This window comes from Euprymna scolopes, chromosome 32, assembly GCF_053919585.1.
Source record: "Euprymna scolopes isolate OS-2025 chromosome 32, ASM5391958v1, whole genome shotgun sequence".
Classification (NCBI taxonomy): domain Eukaryota; kingdom Metazoa; phylum Mollusca; class Cephalopoda; order Sepiida; family Sepiolidae; genus Euprymna; species Euprymna scolopes.
The window spans coordinates 3,772,172-3,798,336 of NC_136513.1; the positions used below are offsets into that span (position 1 = coordinate 3,772,172).

General features: G+C 32.3%; 1 protein-coding gene across 1 annotated transcript in view; it reads right to left on the reverse strand.

Annotated features, from left to right (window-relative positions):
- Positions 1–26,165, reverse strand: part of LOC145256188 (uncharacterized) — a 491,452-nt gene that overhangs the window by 241,895 nt on the left and 223,392 nt on the right. The window contains exons 2-3 of the mRNA XM_080114776.1: positions 14,312–14,510; positions 8,244–8,374 (exon numbers count right to left, since the gene is read on the reverse strand). Coding sequence (XP_079970902.1) covers positions 8,244–8,374; positions 14,312–14,510 — 330 coding nt within the window. The remainder of the gene's footprint in view (positions 1–8,243; positions 8,375–14,311; positions 14,511–26,165) is intronic.

A 26,165-nucleotide genomic window follows, 5' to 3' on the forward strand; every position in this document is an offset into this window, starting at 1 on the left:
GATGACGAATACAATCAATATTAGCCTCATTAATTTCGGAACAAGACGACGAGTTAAGCATAATGAGACATTATTGCTACTTGTAATAAATACAAGAGACGCGATTTGAATTACTTCAAAGCAATCAATTCAATATTGAAATAGCAAGCAAGTTATAAAAGAGACGATTACCACTGAAGTTATGTAGACCGAAATATACTTGCGCGATTCAATATGTAGCCTGAGCTTAATTAAAAATAATGCATTTTCTAAACTCAAAACTTCAGTTAGCTAATGCCTGTGTTTATATAAAATCACGCAGTGTGATGATTAATTCTAATTGCGGGTATACAATGCGCGGATATATATATATATATATATATATATATATATATATATATATATATATATATATATATATATATATATATATATAGTACATTGTGTGTGTCTGTGTGCGTTTGATTTCGTTTCCTAAGAACTCTGAGACTGTTTTATAATTTTTTACAAAAATGTACTTTATATATCGGGCAGTGTTTTTGCTAGTTTTTAGGCCGGGATGCCGCCGATATGTATTGAAAATCGATAATCGAAAATTCGCTTAAAGAGGGAATAGTTTGAGTTTCACCAGAGTTAACACCCTTCGCCGTCTAGCATCACAAGTGTTTTGAAAAGTTTTATCACCACACAAGCAGAATGTCCCAGCGTATAAAATTAGAAATAAGTTCTTTTATGAGACAGGGGCGCGTGCGAAATAAATGTTAATTTTTATGTCCCTATTCAATCATAATGCTTGACTTCTGCATATAAAATTTAATCCAAGCATATGCATAAAAATAATTTCATAAAATCAACAGCAGATACTCTATAGTGTAATGTAAACTACATTATATTGAGGACTAAGACACCGCAAAGAAACATATGAGGCTTCCTCGCGGTACACTGACTAGAGCAGGCAATCAATCGATTTGACTGAAAAATGGGGGATGTCACCGATTTCAATTCGAATAAAAGTATTGGAAATGTGGAAGAATCATTGATCCTCATTCAATCCAGGAAGACGTTGGGTCTCCCGTTTGCGTAATATATATATATATATATATATATATATATATATATATATATATATATATATATATATATATATATATATAGGTGGCGCAAAACTCACGCATTGGTTTGTTTAGGTAATAAAATTTTCAACAAATTTAAGTAATTGGCTAGTATTTACTTATACTTAATACATTTACCAGGTATTTTTTTTACATTAGTTTTTAAAAATTATATCCTTTAAATGACCCTACTATTTTCGGCTTCACAATGTGAGCTCTAATTTATGGCATATTCCATTTGACTTCTTAAAATAGCAGGCTCTAGTTTTCGGTTATCATGACGGATGTTGTTTTTAAGTTCTTGAATTGTTCTTGGATTCTTGCCATAAACTCTTTCCTTCAGAAAAAAATTAAGTCAGGAGCTGTCAAATCTGGTAAACGTGAAGGCGATTTAAAATTAAAAAAATAATCTTAAACGCTCGCCAAACAATCCCGATAGGAGCGTCATACTTTGATGAGCAGTATAGGCAGTCGCTTCATCTTGTTTTCAGTTGGACTGAATAGCTGGCCTTTAAAATTTTCACTCATTTATTGTTAGCGTTTTGCAGTTACCATCACTGCAACACCTTCTTGATCTTTGAAGATATACGAACCCATCACGACTTCCGAGGTAACACTACACGATTCGGTACATTTTATTGGATGCAATTCACGCTGGGAACGGTTCGTGGATTTTCCCATATTCGGCAATTTTGCTTATTCACGAACCTGTTCAGATGAAAATGGGCTTCTTTGCTCATTATCACCTTATAAATGAACTCATTTTGTTCTATGGCTAATTGCTGAATGCGGAGAGCATAAGCTAAGTGCCTGGAAATTTGTGGGTTGCAATGTCTGTACCATTTGAATTTTGTATGGGAACAGGTGCAATTCCCTCAGAATTCTTTGAAGTGACCTTCTGGATATCCTAATCTGCATAGCCAGTCTTCGAGTCTGGGTTTTCAGCAATGCCATCCTCTTTGAGTGCTACATTTTCAACTTTACGTTCTGAACGTAGTCTGCCAATTCGTGGAAGCACACTGACTGAGCCCTGCTGCTGAAACCGTTTCAAAAGACGATCAATATTGGGAGCTGGTCTGATATTATAATACCGACAATAGACTCTTTGAGTCAATGTTATAGAACGACAATTTTTTAAATAAAGTTTGATAATTTTAATTCGTTGTTCAGTGCTAAATTTTTCCATTATTAATTGTCAATATTTTATCAGAAAATTCTGAAAAGAAAATAGAAAAACATTTACTAAATGTTAAAGTAATTATTAATTCAAAATAATGCGTGACGTTTGCGCCACCTTGATTATATATGCACATATGTGTGTGTACTTGTGTACATATATATATATGTAATAAGCACAGACTAACTTACACACACAACCACACACAACCACACACACACACACACACACATATATATATATATATATATATATATATATATATATATATATATATATATATATATATATATACATGTATAAACGCTCATTTAACCAGTTACCGAGTTATAATTCCTTTTTTAGTTGTGGGGGAGTTATGTTAACAGAGTATTTTTTTTTTTTGAAAATGTCAACATTTCGGGGATAACTTTTATATTTTTAATGGTTTGACTATTATGTGTTTTGAAATATACACGACCTTCATATATTCCCTTCTCTATAATACCAATAAATGATATTAATACTAGTACCAATAAGCAGCAGGTTACTATATTATTAGTATTGTTTTTATCACAAGAGAACTGTGTCTTTTTTGGAGTTGCTTTAATGCAGTAAAAATATTATGTCATCATATTTTAGCCCCGAGCTATTCTTTTTTTTTGTTCGAATTAATAGTTAAATTTATACATATTCCATGATTAATAAAAATAAGATAACAATTAGCATATCATCACACCAATGTTGTAATTATAACAATGCTTGACTTACAAACTGTGTCGCCAGAAAACAGCTCTATTGTCATCCATTCCCAAACATTTTCAATTAGGTTCAAGTCTGGTGAGCATGCAGGATGTCCCAAAAGATTGACTCCGTTTTCTTGTAGACAGCTCAAGGTCCGTCTCGCAGTGTTGATTCAAGCATTGTCTTGTTGGAATAACCACTCATCCCCCACACAAACGATGACCCTCCATCATCAAAGATGCTTTTTGTAGCATATTAAAATAATCAGCTGCTGTCTGACGACCCTGCACCATCTGGAGCTCCATCGACCCTTTTTAGAAAAGGCACCCCATACCATTACGGACCCTCCACCACTATGACGTGTGGAAAAAATTTCAAAGGGCATGTTTTTGTCATGCCAATATCGCTGGAAGGCATCAGGACCATCTAAATTGATTTTTTCTCACCAGAAAGCAGGACTTTCTTCCACTTCTCAATGTCCACGGTGTGGTATTCACGACCAAATATTAAGCGGTCCACTTTGTGACGTGGAAGTAATCGAAGAATTTGTTTACGCTTTTTATTTACCATTCCTTTTTATTGTAGGTGTCGTCTGATAGTTATTCAACTGCAATCAGCATCTGTAACCGCCTTAATTTGACTAGATGAAAGTTCTCAGTCATTCATAACAACCCGTCTGATTCTGCTACTCAATGCAGGATAAATTTTGGGGACCCTGCCAAAGGATTTTGCTTTTCCATCATTCTCAGTGTTCTTTAGAAAGTCGCAAATAACAGTTTTACTGCAATTTTCCTTAGCTGCTATCGCTCGGTGTGACAAAAATTGCTTATGGAATCCTAGTATTCGAAAGCGCTCAACTTCGGTCAGTTTTCTTGTTTTAGGTATGGGTAACACCTTTACACGGTGATTGCTAATCTCTAACTGAACTAAAAACATTAGAATTACCATAAATCTTACAATTTATAAATATCTTGGTCTTATAATTTTGATCATGTGTAAAAAGCCTAATTTAATAAAAATGCACCTTTTTAAATAAAATTTTCGGAATGTACCTTTCTGTTTCCATACCCTTTTAGATTGTAGTAACCTTAAGTCGGAAGAGTTAAAAAAATAGTTTACCGAGTTATAATTAATTCAGTTGTCTTAATTTTTTGATCAGCAGTGTATACCGAAAAACCGCTCGTATTATAAACGAAGTCCTTATTGATATAAAAAGAAGGGTTTGAAAACGATATATACAATTTTATAGCGTATCTCTTTGATCCTGTGACGATGGTCTCCACAGTCATTGATTAGACAAAGGGTAAAGGCAATAAAACGAATCTATCGGCGACGTAAACAACCAATATGTCAGCATCATTGAGAAGACAACTTCATATTAAGTTGCCGGGAATAACAAGACACATATAGAATTTATCTGTTCACTTCTATAGAAAACAATTAAACATATTAGCGGTTAATAGCAGACAATTGCAATAAATATACGATGAAGAAAATCTACTAAAATTTAAGACTTTATGTTTAACGGTTATATTGATTATGTGTCCATTATGAAAGTTTTACTCAGCAAAATAGATTCCAGCTGGATTATATAAATGTTTTGTAATACATTGTACAGGGCGAAAATAGGGAAGTTTAGGTTTTTTCTTTTATTTAAAAACTTTTCATGGATGTCTATAAAAATAAAAGCTAGTGATGGAAAGGATCGATGATTCGTAACGTAAAAAAATTCATTTACTAACAAAGAGACCCGACGTTGTCGTAATTAAATAAGAACAGCAAATGTACCAAACACTCATAGGTTTATTGTCATCGAAATCAATTAAATCTCTCATTTATAAATCAAATCGATTTATTGCCTGTTCTAATTAAGGACCCCTGCAGTGTACCGGGAGGAAGGTTCACATGCCTCTCGGCTGTGACTTAGTTTACAATACATTTTATCTACATTACAATTTTGTTGATCTTATAAAATTATCTGTAAATAATCGCTTCACTTAGAGTTCAACATGCAGAACTCAAGTATCATTGTTCAATTGGGGTCTAAAAAGAACCTGTTTTATCAAAGGTCCAAATGTTGATTTTATGAAATTATTTGTAAATAATTAGATTCAAACGTAGGAGAGTCATGTATCATAGCAGTTCGATACTAAATCTACGTAAAAATACTACCTTGGTATAAAATTTCAAAAAAGTTGGCCCAGACGTTTTCGAGTCTACAGAGAACAAACATACAAAGTTACTCTTGTTTCATACTCCTATATTTTTATTGTCATCGAAATCAATAAAATAGCCTATTTTCAATCAAATCGATTGATTGCCTGCTTTAGTTGGAGACCCATCGCGACGCACCTAAAGTAAGCTTCACGTTACTCTCGCGGTGAATAATTTCACAATATATTGTAGTCTGCAATGTACCTTGTAGAGAACTTAGTGTTGATTTTATAAAAATTTTAATGCTTGCATTAAAGTTTAATATGGAAAAGCCAAGTCTCATATTCAATTATGCTCTAAAGAGAAACATAAATTCGACCGCGCCCTTGCCTTATCAAAGAACCTTCAGTTGATTTTCTATGCCTTGCATTACTGCTTGGGAAGTGATAATGGCTTGAATTTAAGATTAAAATGAAAAAGTCAATTATAATAGTGAATTTATGCTTTAAACAGAAACATTCATTTTGAACGCATCCCTGTCATATCAAAGTACCTAATCTTGATTTTATATGTTGGGCCTTTCGGTGTGTATAAAACTTTTAAAATGTACTTGTGTTATTAGGCTGGGTAAGATATTAATTCTTGTCAAAATAGTCTCTTCTTTTTTTATCTGATTAGTTCGATTATCGATTATCGATGCTTATCGAAGACACACCGACAAAGACCTATCTAAGAACACTGCCAGACACATAAAGTACTTACCTGTGAAATTTGATAAAAATTGATCCAGCTGGTTTTGAGTCCATAAGGAACGAACTCAGAGATGTACAGACACAGAGATACATAGATACCCGGATACACAGACAGACAGACAAAGTTTACTTATATATAATAGTAGAGATACATAATATTACGCTATAATAAATATCATAATCTTGAACAAATATGCGAATGACATGCTAAACGGGCGAAAAAATGTAGGAGGTGAAAAAAAAAACTAAAAGATCCGGAGTGAAACAGAAAATAGAAAGAAGTAGGCAGAGGATATATTCACTTTATTTTACGAGATTTTCCCAAATTGTTGAACTGGTTTACAATAGAACAGATAACCAATAATCTTTCATTTTCTTGACTGACTTAGCATTAAAGCTAAAATAACTTATTGTTTTTATTATATAATTAATTCGATGATTTATTATAAATTAGTGTTGACTTTTTCTCAATTTATTCTGAATCATATTTTTACACATTATTTTAGATTCATTGATTAAAGTAATGAACTAGAATAAACCGCAGTGTGATAGCAGGGAATGCCGTCCGTTAATAAAAGTATTACTAAAGGTATACTAAGGACATTTGTACGTTCTCAACGTTGTAAATTGTTTTCTTAGAAGAAAGACAATATTTTGTCACAAATTTCTTTATGTTTTTATAAAAGTTTACGCCCAGAGATATATTACCAATTATTAGTAAATTATCTTTTTTATTCTCTTACGTAAATTTCTACATCTCGAAGACGTATCCTGTACTTGAGTATTTTTTTTTCATTATAAAAACGATTTTCTTAAAAAGTAAATATAAAACTCGTTTTAAAAAGATTTATTGTTTCTTTAAATATGTTTTTTGCTAAATAAAAGCATCCATGAATGTAGAAAATATGTCAAGCTTAAATCAACTAAAGTGAAATAAAACTAATTTAAGTAGTTTTAAGGAAGCATATAACTGTATGTATGTATATATATATATATATATATATATATATATATATGAAATATATTTAAGGAAACATGAAACATATAACTGTATATATATATATATATATATATATATATATATATATATATATATATATATATATGTATTAAACAAAGAATAATGGATGTGTCCAACGCTTATTTTCCCCACTATATATATATATATATATATATATATACATATATATATATACATATATATATATATATAATACAAATATATACATTTATAATTATTTCTAATACATAGATACACTAGTGTGTTATCCTTTCGGAAATCATCAGTCAAGAGTGTCACAATTACGGCCAGTCGGGAGATTCGAAGCATGTCATGAAGCCATGTCTGACTGAATAAACTGCTCGGTGAATGTTTACGATTGGAATATATTTAAAATAACATTTATTTATAGCGTAAATGTCAATCAAGGCTGCCGAGAGTGATCTTATAGTTATAACATTATGATCTCCGCACGTGGGTTTAAGCGACCGAGATATATCACCACAATATATATATATATATATATATATATATATATATATTGTGGCGACAAAAAGAAGGTCCACACTTGTCATTTTTTTTTTCAAAAACCGAAAATTTAAGCTAAATTGAATGTAACTGTTTAAACAACGTATACCTCATTTGATTCCTTTTGTGTTCCTCTATAATTTCACCTTTTCATATTGACTTTTAATTAAAGTATCTTAGTGATCACACCAATTGAAGACCTTAACTTCAAATCAAGAAGGTAAAAAATCCGCAGCGACAAATAAACTTAAAACCAGCTAAAAATATTCACCTTTTAGGCTACAGAGTATCTCTAATCGTAATTGTTGTTGTTCAATGTTATTCAACGTGATATTTAGTCCATATGCCTCGACATTCTCTTAGTTATTGTCAGGAGCTCATTTATCATTAATATGGATTTTTTTAAGTTTCCAAATATTTATGATTATAATATTTCATATTTAGATCATTTTTACTGCAGTTGATGATCAATGTAGCTTTAAAATGTTAAATACAAAAACATTTTTAAACCAAATAATTTTAAACTTAAATAAATTGTAGACTTTTAGCAAAAAATTAAAACATTCTGATAATCAATGACCATTATGACAAGATAAACATGATTTGCAGTTGTGAACAAAAGCGATATTGTTTGTTTCGTTTATCGCATTGAAATATCAATGTCACAAGAATATAAGTGAAAAACAATGGTGTAAATAGTTGACTTGTTGAATGTTCATACATGTTATTGTGATTACATATTGCGCATTACTTCATTAATTTATTTGAAAAATGCAATCGTTCTTCTACTGTAGTTTTATTAATTGTAATTCACTTACCTTTAGAACAATTCACCAAATGCACCTGATAAAAAGCAGCCAATGTGTGGCTATTATTTCGGTCAGCTGTTATCTGAAATCCAACTTGAAAAGCTTCTGTCATTCTTCCTACAGACACAATTCCAGCTTCACTAAATTCATAAAAAAGAATGAAAGAAGAATGAAATGAAAATCAATAATATAAGAACGCTGTGTAATATATTGGAAACATTGCTAAGATTTATGCTAAGAAGTTGGGCTTCCTCTATCGTGCTAGAAATGTACTCTCACTAGAGAGCATCCTATATCTTTACAAAGCCAGAAATTTATCCCTGCATTGATTAGTGTTGCCACGACAAGGATGGTGCATCTTCCACATCTCACACTTTTAGGCTTGTGCCTGCTTTACATGTATTTAATGAGATGTGATCTGATGAATCCCTAACACTTTTACTCTTTCGACTAACCCAGGATGTAGTAAGCCTCCACCCTTCATTGTTAAGGTCCCAAGATGCCGTAAAACTCTATTCTAATAGTGTGTTCCCTCGAAATACTTGACTTTGAAATTCACTACCAATCTCCATCCTTGTGAATATATTTATATTTTTGTTAGACCTGCATAAGATTCAGTTAACGAGTTTTCATACATATATGCTGTCGATTTATGAGAAAATATTTATATTTGCAATTAATTTCGCTCTCTGTATAATCTCCTACCCACATAAGATAAACACCATCCTTGTGTATTTCTATTCTCTATGTGAAAGAGTTTATCAAGATACTCTTAGATGAGAATATTTCAACATATAACTAATACCTGGCCAAATATTCAAAAGAACATAATATTCGAAGTCACAAAACGATCTCGTCGACACAGCTATACAATGGTTTATACAAGGAAATGTACATCCCCCCCTGAGTTATTCTGAAACAACTAACAACACAGCTAGATACTTTATCAGATTAGATTACTTTTTGCTCTGGAATCCGGTAAGATAAGAAAGTAGTAAGAAAGATATAAAAAATAAATACTATTGACTTATTGACTCAGTGTTTAAACGATAAAAAAACGTTAGTTGAACATACGACTCTCCATAAATCTAATACAAAATTTAAGTCTCAGAGAAAAAGTAAGGGAGCGAGAGATAAAGCGTGCTTGCGATATGTTGGGTAACTTAAGTCTCATTTCATTTGAAATACATCAACTGTAGCATATGTATTAAGACACTTTTACTTTATTATTAAAAAAATAAAATGTTCAATTAGTTGATTTGTAAAAATTGTTAGTTTTCAATAATGAGCTGGGATTGATTAATTGAATCATATCAAAGACTGGGAAAAAGGCACTTTATGCTCCCTTTGCTAATAATTTAACATTCCAAGATAAGTTTCTAAGTAAAGTTTGGCAGATGTTTCTAAGATAAGTTTCGAAGATAAGTGAAGTAACCCAAAGAAAGAAGCCTCCGCTACTTACCTCTCTTGACTATCATCAAACATTTTCTGTAATTTTCTATATGCAATGACATTCCTTTTATTGTAAACTCACTAGTGCTTTAATGAGATCATGTTTCCCCAGATTTCAAAAACGCTAACACTTTTTCAATAAACGTTATTTCACGCTACTAAAACCGCTGTTCTCCATTTCATTCTCAGCGGCAACAAGTGTTGGTGTCTCTGGACTTAAATTTGCAATAATATCCCTCAAAAGTCTAAGATGCTTCTTTTCTCGTGTGGTGCCAGTTTAGACTAATGCAACGACATATGTGAGTAATATTCGTTCATTCTTTGTCTTTTTTCGTCTTTATTTCTCCTTATTATCATCATATTGAATTATTTGTCTTCATTCCTCTTACATAGAAGAAAATATTATTTTGATATTTACCAAGGTGTTTTCAAGAGTTGTTGAATCAGCTTAAAATGAGAACATGACAGACAATGCATAGGTGGGAAAGAGAGTGGGAGACGTGTATAACTTGTTTGATTATGAATTATGGTTCATTTGAACAAGTTATAGGAATGACTGAATTCCGTAATATATGATGTTGTTAATATGTATTTGGGGTAAAAAATATACAGAAAACAAGCTTTATATAAACGAACATCAAAGAAATCATACTACAGATAGCATACACACATGCGCACGTGCACGCATAGACACACACACACATATATATATATATATGCGTGCGTGTATACGTCTATACAAAATGGGTAACAAAGAGAGTAAAATCAACAAAGAGGGATAATAATGTGAGAAGGAAAATTGTTCTTTTAATATGTTAAAATTGATAAATATTTATATAGAAAATTAGGAGCAATTATTTTTTATTCAAATTTGGTTTTGTTTTATGGTTGTTCTGTTCATCAATGTCCCAATATTTTCATTTTCATGGTTATTAGGAGCACCTATAGACTTGAAGGTAAAAATTGATGTATTTCATTATATTATATAAATAGAATCTATAATGTTGCGGCTATGAAACAATTGAAAGTAACGTAGAAGTTTAAAAAGCGAGTGCCTCTTTCTCTGTAGATTTGCCGCAGAAAACACTTTGACAATGTAAAATTTTGTAAATATTATATATTTTCATATTTGCTCCAAAACATGTTTTCAGCACTATTTGGATTTCAAAAAATATATTAAATCAAGATTTAAGATAAACTTTACATTTTACTTGGCGTTCGAACACACACACACACCACACACACACACACACACACACATACACACACACACACACACACACACATATATATATATATATATGCATATATATACACAATATATATATATATATATACATATTACTTTTGCATGCAAAATCCGATCCCGCATTTTGCTAATTCCTACCCTCTGATAAGAAGGAAAGTATTTCTTCGAAACTCCGACGATTAAGGATTATCCACTTATCTAGTGTTTCCTTTTTGGATGAAATATGTTTTTAACTCATTTCAAAGTGTTTCTTTAACATGTTTTATTAACTGTTTGCTCGTATTATAAGCTCTATCTCCTATTTGGTTTTATAGCTTTTACATCTGGCTGAGATAACTTTATAAATATTAATTCTTTAATATTTATAATATTCTTTAATTTTACCATCTTGGATCATTTTGGTAATTTATATATATATATATATATATATATATATATATATATATATATAAATTACAATTAAATTTACCAATATATATATATATATATATATATATATAACTACTTCATTTACTCACATAAAATTAATATACGAAAGTATGGATTTATGCGTAAACTTTAAGTATTTACTTCAAAAGTGCTCAATACGTAGGTAGAGCTAGTTAGTAATGTATAAATTACTATATATATATATATATATATATATATATATAGTAGCGACAGATAATGGATACCAAGAGTAAGGATGCCTGCGCGTGGAATTGTATAGCAAGAGTAGCACAATCTCAAAAACCCATTCTCCTAAGTCGGCTTTGTTATGTAGCTGTTTCAAGTAAAGGTTCAGGAGGTCTCGAAACGGTCTGAGACAAGCTGAGAGCTTATGAGATAAGACATGCATCGCCTAGAATTATCAAATCGACACCCATCAGGTAGGCTCAAAGTTACGAAAATCGGTGTGTCAACGTGATTATATATATATATATATATATATATATATATATATATATATATATATATACATATATATATATATATATATATATATATATATGTATGTTATGGCTATCCTTCTCCTCCGAAAATGCAATCAATTATTTTGTTAAAAAATATCACAATCCTTACTTTAATTTTTGATGCAATTGATCACAGTGTCTGCCTGATATTTCTCATAAGTTCAAGTTATGACTATGCATTTCTATTCGTTTCATTTACTGTCCGATTAAAGAAGTATTTTTTGTAAGCAGTATTGTGTTAAATTACGTGTGTATTAATAACTATTGCTGATACCGCAACGCTAGCGACGGACAAAATGAAAATGTGTTGTAGGCGTATTTTTGACGAAGTCACGCTTTAAAAACCAATAAAAAATCAGATAATTTCCTCATCAGTATGAAATTCTCACCAATTATCAATAAACAAACTTTATTAATAGAGCAATTACTTTCAGATTCGATATATATATATATATATATGTGTGTGTGTGTGTGTGTGTGTGTGTGTGTGTGAAAATGTCTGTCTGTGTGTCTGTATAAATTTCCCTACAAAATTACTATGTCAAATTTAAGTCTAGAGACTCGAGATTTGACATAAGGAGTATTGAGATTTAAGAAAAACATTTTATTTCGTTTTCAGCCAGAAAAGTGGCTGCCGAAGGATCAAAGTTCAACGATTAACCTTTAAAAACTCTACCAAACTCCTCCGCCAATTTTGGGTCTTAACACTTTAAATTGTAAATGTACGTTACTTGGACATGGATCAAACTTGGTAATTTGATTTGAGCCCAAAATAATAAATGTTAAGGGGTAAAAATTGGAGTCAAAATTTAAAAAAAATTGACCCCTGCGGTCTCTACCAAATTACTCATCCAATTTTAAGCCTAAACATTTAAAATTTTACATAAAGCGTATTTACTGATAGGGCAAGCTTTTTAATCAGTCTTGGTCGAAAATGTGAGTTTCCAGGCGGTCAAAGTTCAAAAGAGTTGACCTTCGCGATGTCTAGCAAACTACTCAGCCAATTTTTGGTCTTACCATTTGGAATTTATACAGAACGAGTATTAAGACATATTTGACAAGCATTATAATCAGTTTGGGGGCCAAAAATGTGGCTGCGAAGAGGTCAAGGTTGAAAGAGTTGACCTTTGCAGATTCTACCAAATTCCTCCGCCAATTTTGGGTCTAAAACTTGAAATTTTAGATGTAGGTAACTTTTTTATTTTTATTTAAGACCAAAATAATAAATGTTAAGAGGTCAAAATTGGGATCAACATTTAAAAAAATTACCTCTGCGCTTTCTACGAAATTACTCAGACAAATTTTCGTCTAAACATTTGAAATCTTACACAAAGTGTATTCACACGTAGGGCAAGTTATGAATAGTACATAGGGGCCGAGCAAAGCTGGGCTGAACTGTTAGTATATATATATATATATATATATATATATATATATATATATATATATATATATATATATGCATAACTCCCCCTTCAACTTTATTTCCTGTTACCCTTAAATCAAACAGCCCAATCTGGACATATACTTTCTATATAAGGGAAATGAGGAAGAATGTAGAAAAACAAAAAAAAAACAAAAACAAAAGAGCAGCAAACCTCCAAGTTTACAGAAAGGAAACCAGAATTTGGAATATGATTAGTTTTTCATCTTTTGTGTTTTGAATTGTACAATTTGTGATAAATAATAATTATCGATCAGATTAGTATTAAACATATATTTTTAATTTCAAAGGTGTGAGTTTCATATAGAAACGTTGATTTAATTTGAATAAACTAAAATGCACATCAAGTGCGCTTGAAAGCCAAATCGCAACGTAATATTAGGAAAATAACAAATATTTTACTTGTTTGAAATTTATAACATAAATATATTTCGAAGCTAAACTCCACCCTCAGTGTGTTGACTTGTTTGTTTTGTTTTGTTTTTTTTTCCTTGACCTATTGTAAAATTGGAGAAAGAAAAGCCTGTTTGTAAAAAGCCGCGCGTTGTATCTAAACGGTTGTATTTTGAAATGCTGTAACTGTGCGTAAGAAATGCGAGAATAACGTCAAGGGTGTGAGTTCAATAGAAACATTGATTTAATTTGAATAAAATAAAATACGCATCAAGTTCAAAATCACAACGTAATATTAGGATTGTTATTAGTATTATATTATGTTATAAATTTCAAACAGGTAAAATATTTGTTTATTTTCCTAATATTCCGTAGACCGATATGCTCTTAGCATTAAATACCGAATCACTTTAAGATATGGGTATTTTGGAGGTAAACATAACTATTCTAAAGTGATTATACGTCAGGAGAAATTCAGAATATGCAAAATGCAACATGACGTCTTATGTCCAATAAGAACCAACAGTTTTTAAATTCATTTATTTTGTATGTTCATTCAAATATTGATACTGAAATGATGACTTACTTTGGATGTTCTGCTTTAGATTTTGGTTCGAGATGCCTGTTGTTGCTGCTGAATTGGGTTAAGATGACAACATTTATCGTGCCATCAAGTAATTCGCTGTCATATATCATCGTACAAGACGATGAGGAACTGTTAAACCACGGACTCACAAAGTAGACGATTTCTCCAGGACCAAAGTCTTGAATAAGGGCGAAATATACTGAAAAATTAATAAAGATTTACTTTTAATTTCATCCAGAAAATCTTAAAGTTATCTGACAAAATAACTTATAAAAACAAAATGATGTTTGCTAGTTTTCATAGCAAACTTTACAACTTTTTGAACGCAAATAGATAAGGATTCGTTCAAGGTTATTATTATACGCGTTTATAGTTCTTCCGTTTTAAGCAGACAGATTTTCACTTTATAATCGATTATAATCGATGTATATACCCACTAGGCAACACAGATTGAAAGTCTGCCACCAGAATGTAGATCTTTTCTACCTGGCTAAAAACGTGTCAAACATTCCAATGTCCAATGTAAAATAAACATTCGTCCATGCCTATTGTATTGTTGTCACACCTAGACTGGTGCACCAATGAATTGCTTCTGCTTCCTGGAAAGAATGACCAAAAGAATCTATTAACTATTAGGTCTTTGTAATATCTATTATGTTAAGGTTTCTATCATATCATCATAATGTTTGTTTTATGAACATTCTCATCAAACATTCTCCGACAATCTGACTTTACTGTACCCCCAACAGAAATACAGGTGACCCTCCAAACTAGCAGCTATATCCTATTCTTAACCGTAGAGTATCATATATTAAATACGTCTCTTTAGCGTAGATTGACTGTGTTTAGGAATCGAACTCCGGACCATGTGTATCACAGTCTGGTGCGTTAATCGTTACGCCATGAACTTTTTTTACAAGTATCAAAGCCGGAAGCCACTCGAGGATAAGGGTTATTGCGTGTACAGTACGTTAGTATTGGATATTTAATAAAGTGTCTTACTTAAATAATTTGTTTATGTTGGATTTGAAGATATCCAGGTTGTAGTCAGGTGGAAAACAGGCAAACGAAGGAGTGCACTTCTAAGAAAGAAGCTTTGTTCATGGAATCTACGTTTTTGGTTTGGCACAGATAAAGAGTGGGAAAAAATGGTTCACAGTGATTTCAGCTAGACAAGTGTTTATCCTGAAGGATTGGCGAGGGGGAACCAGAGATTGGAACTCAGACAAGCACATATCATGGAAGTAATGATAAAACAAAGACAAGCTCGCAAAGTCTCTCCTGTGGGAGGGAGGTTGCATGAAAGGGAAAAGGGCATCTTCCACTATGCCACGAAGCCTATTTTGTACTCTGTCAAGGCAGGATATGCTGTTTTTAGCAGCTCCTGCTTAGATTTGGCAGCAGTGCTCTATCCTTGGACGTACTTGGCTTTTATATAGATAGAGATTTGCATCAGCAGTGAGATATCTTCTGGAGCGGTAGAAGGATCTTACCATTTTTCCAGCGACCTTGGAAACTGACTTGATGTACATGTTCCATTTAAGATCAGGAGTAACGGTCAATCCCAGAAGCTTGTCAAAACATGCTCCCCCTAGACAAGAGTTATCCAACTAGATGATTTTGCTCTTTAATTAGATTTCTTGTTGATTTTTTTTAGTACATAGGAGATTTCGAAACTTGTGTTATTTAAGATATGACGGATCAATTTCGTTAGCATGTTTTCTATGAGTGTTTGCACATATGCTATCCAGGTTTGTGTATATAGAATTTATAGAGTAAGTTATAGTTAAAAGAAGCTGTCAAGCGAGTGCATACGTGTGTGTTACTATAGATTGTCTTCTACGTTATATGTAAGCAAAAACATTACGTCTTGATACGCGGTTATGTGGTTATATTTTTGACCATGTCAGGTCAGCGGAACTGTGTGTACGTGTTTGTCTAAGTTGCTGTTGACTGTAATCATACCAAGACTTTTGAATATGTATATAAGTGTGTATGTGTGGGTGTATACATGGGAGAATTTTAGATGGTTTGTGTAACTGTGTGGTTGTTTCATTAACTGTAATTATGTGCATACACTTTTTACACATTTATATGACTGATAGCTATAATTCTCCAAGGTATGAGTGTCGGAGATGATAAAATGTGGCGTGTTTGAAATGCCTTTAACCCTCTCTACCCAGCAATTTTTACATTGTGTAGAACGCCATCGTAGATTTTCTGCACTTGACATCTATGCCTCTGAACTTCTTTCAGAAAATGTTACTTATTTCTTAATTTAGTATACATTTTTATATATATATAATTATATATACACACACACACATATATATATACATACATACATCTATATACATACATACACATGTATATGTATATGCATGTATGTATATATATATACATATCAATATACACATGTATATGCACATATGTGTGTGTGTGTGTGTGTGTATGATGAGAATAATGGAAAAGTATTCTGATCAGCTAGAGAAATGAAAAAGACACAAACTATGTTATATGTCCATCAACGTTTCGTCTTTATTGTCAGACTTATTCTGATCGAATAAATTGGAAAAAATATTGTTACAATATTTAGAAAATATATGTGTTGTGAAAAGTATGACTTTATTTTATTAAGAACGAAAAGTTGTTGAAATATTTAAAAATATATTTCGTGTGAAAAGGGTGACTTATTTTAATTCAGAACGAAAAACCGTTGGAAATTCAAAATTTGACAAACATATAACATAACTTGGTTTGCTCCTTTTTCATCCCCTCGTTCTATCTCTCTATCTATCTATCTCTCTCTCATATATATATATATATATATATATATATATATATATATATATATATATATACATATATATATACATATATATATATATATTACGTTGGTGAGAAAGTTATTGCGAAATTATATAATTTTGATTTCATATATTCAAATAAGTTTTTACTATTTTAAAGTGCATTTACACTCTACTTAATCGTTGAAATTACGATTGTTTTAAAACAATTGTCTTATTTTTATAATGGAGAATACAAGATGGAAAAAGCAAATTCCCACAATTTTCTTATTTTAATCCAAGCTAAGCCGAAAAGCTGTTGAAACAGATCGCGATATCACCTAAGCTTTTGGCTCACGGACCACTACAAACACAAAGCACAATGATTGTTTAAGAAAGGTCTGGTGGCAACGAGCGTCTTGAATATGATGAGCGTAGTTGTCGACCATCGAATCAATAAAGAACCTCAGTCAAAGCCAATCCATACACAACTTGTGTTTAAATTAAATGTAACGTATACGACGTGAACTTTGTAAGAGATTTAAAAGACAGAAAAAGGGATAAATGGGCGCCTTACGAATTGAACGACATGCAAAATAAACGCAGTTACTAAGTGTTATCTTCCCTTCTTTTACGCAAAAAAAAGAACGACTCGTTTCTTGACCTGGTTGTGATTAACGATGAAAAGCGGATTCTTTACGACAACCGACGACGCTCAGGCCAGTGGTAAGACGCCGACGAAAGGCCACAACACTTCACAAAGCCAGAGTTTCACTTAAAGATAGTCATACCGACTATTTAGTAGTCTGCAGCCGGTTTCTTCCATTATAGTTTTTTAAATGCAGGCGAAACCATTACGGCCGAGAAGTACAATAAACAAATGGACGAAATGCATCAGAAACTGTTTAAACAACATTTAAACAACATTTAAACAACACCCACCATTAGTCATTAGAAAATGCCCAATTCTCCTTCACGGCAATACCCGACGGCACGTTGCTATACCGAACCTGCAGAAGTTGAACGAATAGGGCTATGAAACTTTGTCTTATTCACCATACTTTCTGGACCTCTCACCTACCGACTATCACTTTTTCAAGCATCTCGACGACTTACTGCGTGAGAAATGTTTCAAAAAACTAAATCATTAGAGGTAAAATTTTGGTAATCAACATACTAATCTGTCTATTTGTTTAACTCTAAAAGATGTTTAAATTGTCTTTAATAGCAAAAAGTTAAAACACTATTATTTTGGTGACTAACGATTACTTCATAAACAATTATATAGTTTATTATCCAGATTTTTATCTAGATTATAATATACATGTAATTATAGCACAAACATAATTTCCTCCTTATAGAAATTGCAGCTGATATTAAATGAACTAAAAAGAATATGAAACCTTAATTGGAGTCTTTACTTGGGATAAAAAAACGTTATTTAAATGGGCTCAACCAGTTTAATTGGACATTAAATTTTAAGGTTGATTGTTCTCCTATTAAGAGTGAACCTTTTCCTGGGTGATTTTTCAAACAAATTAAACCATAAAATCCAACACAATTTTCACAGACCGATATCACATAAATAGTAATGTGATTTTTTTATTTTATTTTAATTAATGTAACAAGTGAGAAATCGACATTGATTTCGTCACCTTGTGTTAAATTTATGTGGCATCGTCGATTTAAATAAACACTGCTTCTGAAATGTTAGCAATCAGTAGCAGTAATTAAAGGAATGTAAAGCATGCTTCATTAACTAAAAATTTGGAAATGGATGAAAATTTCGTACGCATCGTTTTTATTGTTTCAATCTTCAACTTTTGTGTTTCTGATTCTGTGTTATAAATTTAATTTAATACGAATTCCATTGAAATGAAAAGTAAATTTTATCTGGTCGTTACCGTAATAAATTTTTTGAAAATGAAATTAATATTACTTTTTTAAAGATTACTTACTAAGAGGAAAACACGATGTTCTCAAGAATAGAATGACAAACCATATGCAATTTAATTTTATATGAATTTTAGAACGTGCCTATAATTAAGTTGGGCTTTGTAAAAAATGGCACCTACTGACATATATTTTAGTAAATTTATTTTTTTAATCTATACTATGGTGCATGATCATTCCCTGTCATAGTCTTGGATCCCTTGTCAACATTCATACTCGTTTTTCTAATTTCCTCTATGTTCAAGTCGCAAATACAAACTCTATGCATAGATTATGGTTATGTGCGACATTTGGGTGGCATTGCTTGGAGTTAATGTGAGTATAAAAAAGGTTATGCTTCATCAATTAAATTATAAGCGAAAACTCTAACAGGACAAATGTGGGATGCTAATTTTTCATTCAAATGATATGTACTTCTGCAAGTAATCTGGATAGTTAAGTTTTAGAATGATTATGAGAATGTAGATCTTTTCTCTATATTTCTAAGAGAAGTTCGTGAATGAATAAAAAAAGACGTGCATGCATATTATATATATATATATAATATATATATATATATATATATATATATATATATATATGCATACAGTGAGGGTCAAAAGAGTTTGCAGACCTATTTTTCTCAATTTCTTTATTAATTGTGCTTTATTTTTCATTTTGGACTCTTCCATCATTTGCTGGTTGCCATTCTGGTTCGTTCCATTACTGCAGTTTACGATAAAAGCCAGAATTTAATAATAGTTCGACATTTTCCACTTTAAAGGTGAGCCAAAAGTTTATGCAGCTAATCTTAATTTATTGATAATGGCTAAAGGAAAGATGTTTACAGATAGGGAGAAGGGTGAAATTGTTACATTTCTTGCTGCAAAGAAGTCTACATTGGAAATTTCGAAAATTTTGAAAAGAGATCATCGAACTGCGATACGCTTCGTAAGTGACGGCAAAGATGGAAGAAAAAAACATAAAAGTGGCAGAAAAAAGGTGACTTCACCACGAGATATTAGAAAAATCAAGAGGAGTTTGCTAGCAAACTCACACAGCACAAGCAAAGCTATTTTCGACCATGCAGGATTGTTTAGCATCTCTAAAAGGACCCGAAATCGGATTTTGAAACAGATAGCCGACCAGAGAACACAGACAAAATGTCCTCCTTTGAGTAATATAAACTGTCAGAAGCGATTAGCATGCGCCACAAAATATTTGAAAACCAATTTTCAAAATGTTCTCTGGACTGAAGAGGCCAGAGCAACCCTCGACGGCCCCGACGGTTGGGCCAAGGGGTGGCTTCTTAAAGGCAATAGCCCACGCTTGCGATTCAGATGTCAACAGGGAGGTGGAGGTGGAGGAGGAGGAGGAGGAGGAGGTGGTGGAGGAGGAGGAGTGATTATTTGGTCTGGTATTATTGGAAGTGAGATTGTTTGTCCTTTTCTTGTCTCTGACTGTGTCAAAATGAATTCTGTGGATTACTGCAAGTTTTTGGAAGCAAATTTATTGCCCTGATTGAATTCACAAAATGATTCTCTCAACCAGAATATAATTATCCAACAAGTAATGCCCCAAGCCATGCTTCTCGGTTCACAAAAGCTTGGCTCTCAGACAAGGGGATCTCTGGTGAACGTCTGATGGACTGGCCACCTCAGAGTCCGGATTTGAATCCGATAGAGAACCTCTGGTCGATTCTGCAGAGGAAGGTTTACGAAAACGGGCATCAATTCCATAGTAAAAAATACATTTGGGGGATAATCAAGAAGGTATCTTCTGAAATCACACCTCAGCAAGTGCATACATTAACATCCTCTGTTGATAGGGGGCTGATTGATTTGATTAAAAATGGAGGAAAGCGAATAAAGGGTTAAATAATTTCATGAATTCGTATTGTTCTGTTAATTGTAATTTGACTAATAACTGTTGTTTTCTTGTAATATGTTATCAATATATGGTACTATAATCATGATGACACAATTTTTCGAATTATATTATGTTTAAAAATGGTATTTATTGCGAATAAATGAGTGCTTGCAAACTCTTTGGTACATATTCCTTCCTGAAATCATTTAAAGATCCATACCCCCCAGAATCTGATTATTTGGTTTCCGTTTCTATGAATTTACTTCATATATTTGCATATCAAACAGTGAGTAACATAGTTATAATATTGGAAAATATTGAAGCATAAATTTATCAATTTATACAATTTGCAAACACTTTTGACCCCCACTGTATATATATAGTGTATCACTAAAATGAGTACACCTCTCACATTTCCTCAAATATTTCTATATATCTCTTCTCAAGATAACACTGAAAAATATTTTTGACACAATGAAAATAGTCTGCTTGCATAATATATAACAGTGTTAATTTATTTCCCCCTCAAAATTACTTAAAATATAGCCATTAAAAGCTAAATCCCTGGCAACAAAAGTGAGTACATGCCTAAGAAACTACACCTCTAATGGTCTAAATTGAATATTACTTTTTCCCCCTCAAAATGTTATGTGGCTCATTAGTCTAACTGTCATGGGTTCAGAGGGAGCAAGTGTATTCAAATTTGTAGTGCAGCTCTCACACTTTCCCTTACCAGTCACTGAAAGTTCAAACATGGCACCACATGGTAAAGAATTCCCCAAGTCTCTCAAAAAAACGTATTGTTGCGCTATATAAGGATGGCTAAGGCTACGAGACGATTGCTAACACCTTAAAACTGAGCTACAGCGCAGTGGCTAAGATCATCCAGCATTATAAAATAGCAGGGTCTACTCAGAACAGACCTCTGGTAGGTCCAAAGAAGCTGAACGCACGTGCTGTGCGTCACATCCAAATCGTTTCTTTGAAAGATCGACATTGGAGTGCTGTTAGCATTGCTGCAGAGATTAAAGAGGTTCGTGTGTATGGCTATCACCCCAGGAGGAAGCCTATTTTGAAGGTCATTACACAAGAAAGCCCGCAAAAATTTTGTTGAAGACATGTCACCAAAGCCCATAGATTACTGGAACCATGGCCTATGGTCTGATGAGACGAAATTTTATTTGTTTGTTTCTGATGGCCTGAAGCATGTGTGGCGGCGACTAAGATTCAAAAATAAATGTGTCATGCCTATAATCAAGCATGGTGGTGGGAATGTCAGGGTCTGGGGTATTCATGTTTATTGCAGGTATTGAAGAGTTACATTACATTGAGGGAAACATAGACTCCAATATGTACTATCAAATACTACAGAAGACCATGATCTCTTTCCGGAAACTGGGTCCCAGAGCAGTGTTCCAGCATGACAATGACCCAAAGCACACACCCAAGACAACCACTGTTTTACTGAAGAGTCTAAGGGTAAAAGCGATGGACTGGGCAAGCATGTCTTCAGACTTGAACTCAGTAGAACATCATTGGGGCATCCTCAAGCCAAAGGCGCAAAGTCTCAAATATCCACCAGTTCCGCGACGTCGAAATTGATGAAGAAAAGAGCATTCTAATGACTACATGTGAAGCTTTGGTAAACTCCATGCACAGGAGGGTAAAGGCAGTTTTAGGATAATAATGGGGGCCACACAAAATATTCAGAGTTGACATGTTGTATGTTAATATTGACAATTTTTCGTAAGGGGTGCACTCATTTTTGTTGTCAGGGATTTAGCTTTTAATGGTTATATTTTGAGTTATTTAAATTAACTCTGTTATATATGCTCCAGGCAGATGGCTTCTCATTGTGTCAAAAAACAATTTTTTTTTTCAGTTCCCATGAAGATATATACTTAAATATTTGAAGAAATGTGAGGAGTGTACTCACTTCTGTGATACATTGTATATATATATATATATATATATATATATATATGTGTGTGTGTGTGTGTGTGTGTGTGTCCTCTAAACAGAAACATTCATTTCAAACGGACCCCTGTCATATCAAAGTACCTATTTTTAATTTTATATACCTGGTCTAACTTCTTGTGCGGGGATAATCGTCTGAATTTATTTATATTATGAAAAAGTCAAGTATTATAGTGCACTTGTGCTTTAAACATTTCAAACGCGATCCTATAATAGCATATAACGATACTGTTGATTTTTAGTGCCAGGCCTTTTTAACTTGTGTGTAAAGCTTCTCAAATACACTTGTGATGTATGGCTGTGTATAATATTAACTTTGGTAAATATCCCCTGTTCCTTCTTTCATCGGATTATTTCGATTATCGATTATCGATATTTAGCGAATGTATCCCTGTATAAAACCTAGCTAAGAATACTGCTAGGCACATAAAGTACCTTCGTGCGAAATTTCATAAAAACTGCCAGCCGCTTTCGAGTCGCTAGGGAAAAACTCACACACATACACACAGACATAAACACAGAAAAACATTTTAATATAATAGAGTATATATATATATATATGTATATATATATATAGAGAGAGAGAAAGGGAGAGGGAGAGAGAGACAGACAGAAAACAGACAGAAAGAAAGAGTGAGAGCGATGTATTATAAGTTGCCTTCAAATATCACAAAAAATATTAAATTCAACAAATTAAGCAAGCGTTGAAAAAGGCACATGTTGATAACATTTATTTGTGTTGAAACAAAGTAGCATTTACATCATAATCGTCAATATCGGTAATATCACAATAGAAATAGGCTACTTAATGTCGACTAGTTTGAATTCAGACCCGTAACACATACAAATATATATGTATATACATATATATTTGTATATTACTTATAATACATCCATATATACATATATATATATATTCCGTATATATGTGTGTGTGTGTTTTTTTTGTGTTTGCGTGTTATAATTATGTGAGGTTGATTTAATAAGGTAACGTTTTTTTCTTAGCATAAAAGTAGTATTTTTAAATGAAAAGTTTCACAACTCTTGTAATTATTAAAATAATCTTTGTAATAAACAAATATACTCTTTTAGTATATAGGAACTTGAAAGTATTCTTATTGATGTATATCAATACATACTTTCTACTAAATCACTCTTCCAAATTAAGATGAAATTCTAATATTTTAGAAGATTACGCGTGAACACGTCTAAAACTTAGCGAGAAGAAAAACAATATAAAAAATGGATTATTTAATAATTAAACATTGTAAATTTGTTTTACATATTAATTTAATGTAAAATAATCTTTTATTTCCGAAAACATTTTAGAGCAGTTAATTTGATTTTCACTAGGTGGCAAAAAATATGTGTTTATAGTTTTATGTGTTGAGGAAAATTCATTTTGAGCGATTATGCATAAATTTATGGCCTAAGAGCATAGAATTAATTTTAAAATAATAGCATCATTACAATATTCCGAAAATTATCATTTTACGTTAAATTTAAATACACAATTATTTTCCACTCTAAATTCTAAAATGATTGGTTATGTTTTCGAAATGTTCAAATGTTGTATTCAGTTAGAAATAGAATCTCATTTTTGTGTTTAGCTGAAGAGTGTTGATATACGAATTTGTCATTGTTATTAATAGTGGTATTCTTATTGTCACTAACCATTTTTGCAGTAAAAAATAATCTACTATATATATATATATATATATATATATATATATATATATATATATATATATATAGTTGGGGTCAAAAGTGTTTGAAAATTGTATAAATTGATAAATTTATGCTTCAATATTTTCCAATATAATAACTATGTTATTGTTTGATATGCAAATATATGAAGAAAATTCATAGAAACGGAAACCAAATAATCATATTCTGGGGGGTATGGATCTTTAAATGATTTCAGGAAGGAATATGGGCCAAAAGAGTTTGCAAGCACTCATTTATCCGCAATAAATACCATTTTTAAACATGATATAATTCGAAAAATTGTGTCATCATGATTATAGTACCATATATTGATAACATATTACAAGAAAACAACAGTTATTAGTCAAATAACAATTAACAGAACAATACGAATTCATGAAATTATTTAACCCTTTATTCGCTTTCCTCCATTTTTAATCAAATCAATCAGCCCCCTATCAACAGAGGATGTTAATGTATGCACTTGCTGAGGTGTGATTTCAGAAGATACCTTCTTGATTATCTCCCAAATATCTTCTTTACTATGGATTTGATACCTCTTTTCGTAAACCTCCCTCTTCAGAATCGACCAGAGGTTCTCTATCGGTATCGGATTCAAAGCCGGGCTCTGAGGTGGCCAGTCCATCAGACGTTCACCAGAGATCCCCTTGTCTGAGAGCCACGCTTTTGTGAACCGAGAAGCATGGCTTGGAGCATTACTTGTTAGATAATAAGATTCTGGTTGAAAGCATCATTTTCTGAATTCAACCAGGGCAATAAATTTGCTTCCAAAAACTTGCAGTAGTCCACGGAATTCATTTTGACACAGTCAGAGACAAGAAAAGGACCAACAATCTCACTTCCAATAATACCAGCCCAAATCATCACTCCTCCTCCTTCCTGTTGAAGTCTGAATCGCAAGCGTGGGCTATTGCCTTTAAGAAGTCATACCTTGGCCCAACTGTCGGGGCCGTCAAGAGTTACTGTGGTCTCGTCAGTCCAGAGAACATTTTGAAAATTGGTTTTCAAATATTTAGTGGCCCATGCTAATCGCTTCTGACAGTTTATATTACTCAACGGAGGACATTTTGTCTGTGTTCTCTGGTCGGCTATCTGTTTCAAAATCAGATTTCGGGTCCTTTTAGAGATGACAGACCCTCCTACATGGTCGAAAATAGCTTTCCTTGTGCTATGTGGTTTTTCTAGAAAACTCCTCTTGATTTTTCTAATATCTCGTGGTGGTCTGCCACTTTTATGCTTTTTTCTTCCATCTTTGCCGTCAATAACGAAACGTTTCACAGTTCGATGATCTCGTTTATAAATTTTCGAAATTGCCAATGTAGACTTCTTTGCAGCAAGAAATGTAACAATTTCACCCTCTCCCTATCTGTCATCATCTTTCCTTTAGCCATTATCAATAAATTAAGATTACCTGCATAAACCTTTTGCTCACCTGAAAAGTGGAAAATGTCGAACTATTATTAAATTCCGGCTTTTATCGTAAAATGTAGTAATGGAACGAACCAGAATGGCAATCAGCAAATGATGCAGTAGTCCAAAATGAAAAATAAAGCAAAATTAAT